This window comes from Schistosoma mansoni, chromosome 6 (assembly GCF_000237925.1).
Source record: "Schistosoma mansoni strain Puerto Rico chromosome 6, complete genome".
NCBI lineage: Eukaryota > Metazoa > Platyhelminthes > Trematoda > Strigeidida > Schistosomatidae > Schistosoma > Schistosoma mansoni.
In genome coordinates, this window is record NC_031500.1 from 17,843,621 (window position 1) to 17,847,704 (window position 4,084).

General features: G+C 36.8%; 1 protein-coding gene across 1 annotated transcript; it reads right to left on the bottom strand.

Annotated features, from left to right (window-relative positions):
* Nucleotides 1-3,186: 3,186 nt before the first annotated feature.
* Nucleotides 3,187-3,450, bottom strand: Smp_203210 (uncharacterized protein; the record flags this gene model as incomplete). The annotated part of the gene is made up of 1 exon (XM_018798463.1): nucleotides 3,187-3,450. One exon carries the CDS (start codon nucleotides 3,448-3,450, stop codon nucleotides 3,187-3,189), a length of 264 nt encoding a protein of 87 aa, XP_018653403.1.
* Between the last annotated feature and the right edge of the window lie 634 nt (nucleotides 3,451-4,084).

Here is a 4,084-nt window from a genome sequence, read left to right on the forward strand (position 1 = left end):
CACACTTCCAAGATAAGTGAAGTTGTCAACGCGTTCGACTACTTCACTCCCTATCCTTAGTTCAGGTGTTGACACAGGCCAGTCCTGGAGCAACAATTTACATTTGGATGGGGAGAAACGCATCCCAAACATCCTGGCATTATTACTGAGTTCCAACAGAAGACTCTGCATTTTGCCAGCGTCTTCACCAAACAGGAATATGTCATCTGCGTATTCTAAGTCGCTTAGTGGTCTCCCTGGTAGGAGATCAATTCCTGTAGATTCAGTCGACGAGAGTGTTATTTCCAGCAACAGGTCTATAATGAAGTTAAACAAAAATGGGGATAGTGGACAGCCTTGACGGACACCACTTGAGGTTGTAAAATCATATGACAGTTCGCCATAAGCTCTCACTCGACTAATAGTGTTCGAGTAAAGAGCCTTCAAAAGGTTTATGTACTTCTCAGGTACACCTTTCAATGACAGACACTGCCACAGAACCTCTCGGTCTACAGAGTCAAATGCTGCTTTCAAGTCAAGAAAAACTATCATTGTCGGACGCCGATAAGCGTGTCTGTGTTCTAAGACTTGACGAATGGTGAGTATGTGGTCGATACAGCCACGACCAGGTCTGAAGCCAGCCTGATTTTCTCGTGTTTGCAGTTTACGAGTCTTAGTTAGGCGCCTGATAACTATTGAGGCTAGTATTTTAGATGCTATGTTAGTCAGACTAATCCCTCTATGGTTATCACAGGATGATTTTGGCCCCTTCTTATATATTGGGACAATCAGAGATTGTGACCAGTCGGATGGGATTACGTCCGTTTCCCAGATTTTAGCCAGAATATTAGTCAACCTAATCACTAAAATTGGACCACCATATTTAAAGACCTCTGGAGCCAATCCATCTGCTCTTCCTCGTTTCAGATTACTTATAGCCTTTTGAACTTCAAGTAGGGTCGGGGGGCCTACTTCGAGCACTTTGAATATTGATAGATTGTAACAAATCTTTTAAGGGAGAATAACTTATGTTAGCTCAAGATCTATGAGAAAATTCTTCTAAAAGCTATTAGGGTAAGAGACACTCTGGGTGTATTCTTTTCTGATACGGTCAACAATACGATGATGTTATTTATTTATTTGAACACATAAATATTGGTACAAAAGGGAACCAGATATATATGCGCCACGCGAATCTCATTCGATTTGTGTAAGGGCTGTGATACTGTCCGGAAGCCCAAACCGAAACAGGTGGTATTCTTAGGGAGCCAACCCGGAGCCATTGACCAAAAGATCTGATCCATAAGGCAGTGGAGCATCGTAAGCAGATGCAGTTGGTAGCCGGTGACCAACGATTGATTCATACACCATTTGTTCCCTCAGGATACTGGAGCCCATGTACACCACTGGTTTTGAATCAGGGTTTCCCAACTCCCCTCCCTAGGTGGACTTTCCGTATTCACCAACCCGGTTAAAGCGCCGGATATTCGCTTTTATTCCTCCCAATTTCGTAAACAACAGCAATACCACAAGAAGGCAGTAAGTAGGACTTCCCTGGCATAGGCTATATACGCGTGACCACGTGAGAGCATTTCGAGAGGGAGAACGGACTCTCCTCACTCTTGACCATACCAGGGCATTTGGGATCACGACGATGAACACTACAGAGTTAATCATTAACTTCATTTTCCTTGGACGATGTTTCATACTAGACTAAGTTAAATCATCATCATCATTATCATGATAACCTGGGAAAATCATGCAAATCGACACTGAAATATATAGAAATACAGAATATCTACAAACTATCTAGGTTTCCAAGGTGAAGATTCAAGCAAGATGTTTCTATAAAACTACAAGTGATAATCAATTATCAACAATATAAGAATATTCTATCTTTAATTGAATTCTTATTTATTTACATTTTAATGTAGACTTGGATAGATCAGTCAAAATAAATCTAAATACATGCAAATGCACTTGAATAAATAAAAACACCCCACACACACATTTAAAACAACATCCAATCAAATGTGTTTGTTCAAAAATTAACCAACCACAATTAAGTAACAAATATGTAAATGTTGATAAATAACCAATAAGAAATAAGTGAAATATACGTCATAAAAAATTCTATTATGATGATTATTATTAAAATAAAGGGAAGCAATAGAATTATAAGGCATATTAAACAACCTATTTGTACTACTATTATTATTAATAGTAATGGTAATGTCATTTTCTTAGTGTACATTAATTCATTTGGAAATAGATATGAAAAGGATGAATAACAAACTGGAAAGGATTGTCCAGGATAGGGTTGAATGGAGAATGCTAAAGGGCGACCTATACTCCTCGATGAGGGGCAACAGGAGTGAGTAAGTAATTACATGAATCAATTTGAATGAAAATTGAGAATTAAGTATTATATACAAAACAAAGAAAGATAATCAGTAGAAAACAAACAAACACACAACAAGATGAATATCAAAAAAGAAAAACCAGAATTAAAATTGAGAAAAAGAAAGAAGATACACAAATGCACCAAACTAATATGTGAAACAAACTAGATTTCTTTTCTTATTTTCCACAATTGAAAAATTTACTTAGAACGCAATCATTTACGTAATCTATAAGTGGAAATAAACAACAATAACAACAACAAAAAGAAGAATTAAAGTTCATATCGACTACAGCTTTTATCATTAAGTGAGAGGCCTATGCTCCTCCACGAGGGGTAACAGGCGTAAGTAAGTAAGTAAGTATTTAGATAAGACATTGATTTAGCTAAAAAGTATGATGATGCAAAAGGTAATGTTTATATATTTTTTGGAAGAAGCATCAATCACGTCTACACACGCACACACACAGGTAGAGAAGGAAAACCAACTATGTCCAAGTAGTGGAGAACACATAAGTAAGGATAGTGTAATAAGGATATTTTTATTGTTCTCTTTATAGAAAAAGAAAAGGGAGACCTATGAGATGGGAGGGAGACAGTTGGACAATGAATAGAAAATTGATTGTTAGTGTAAAAAAAAAGAGGGAAACCCAACAAACTATTACTACTGTTGATGCTAATCAAAATAGTAATCATAATAATACGGATAGTAGTTTGTTTGTTCTTTTAATGTACAATGGATATCCTCAGTTGTTGTCTACATTTCAGAACAATGACAATATATATATAAAAGATGATATATGAATTTACTTTTCATTATTAGTATTAGAAAGTTTTTGAATTTCAGGCATAAGTAAAGGTTGAATAATTTCAGCATAATATGAACCAAATACATGACGATTATGCGCTAATAATGGAAGAAGACGACTTGCTAAATCAGATAAACTTAATATTTCAAATTTAGAAGTTTTCAAACTATTGATTGATTCTTGTCGTGGACTAGAAGGGGAAGGATGAAAAAGTAACCCAGTAGTAGTAGTACTATTACTGCTACTACCACCTGACATCATTGTTGTTGGGATATTTAACGGAGGTTTTCGTAAATACCCAACAAAGTTGATAGTAGTCCCATTTCCGCTAGTGGAAGAACTGAGTTTATGTTGATCAAGATCTAATAGAACACGTTAGCGCATGCCATAGTATGATCACTATTCAGATAGGTACTCCAAAAGGAGAGGCAATTTTGTACATGTTCACCCCAGAGATAGAGGATTGTAATGTGAGAAATCTAAGTTCAGGCTCAAGTTGTAGGAGAAGAATACCAGGTAGCGGATTGAAGATTATCGCGTCGGAAACTAGTGCTGGACAGAAGCTCGAAGATACAGAAAGAAGTCATCGTAATACGACCTTCAGCCACCGAGACCACATTGAGCACTGAAGCGACTCTCTTCCGCCCTTCGATACTAACCAAAACCAGAATAACTATCGAATGAACCTTAATGAAGAGATTATTTAACTAATAGTAGAACTAATGTTTGGTTGCTTTCGAGCTGCAATCTGTTGGCGAGTACGGGGAGATTACAAAATGATATCATTTCCTACACAGGTTTCTTCAAACATAATAATGGAAAAAATGTCCGTTAATGAGGATCCAGTAGATTATTGCTGCCTCTACTGTGGCATATAGTGTGATAATAAAGCCAA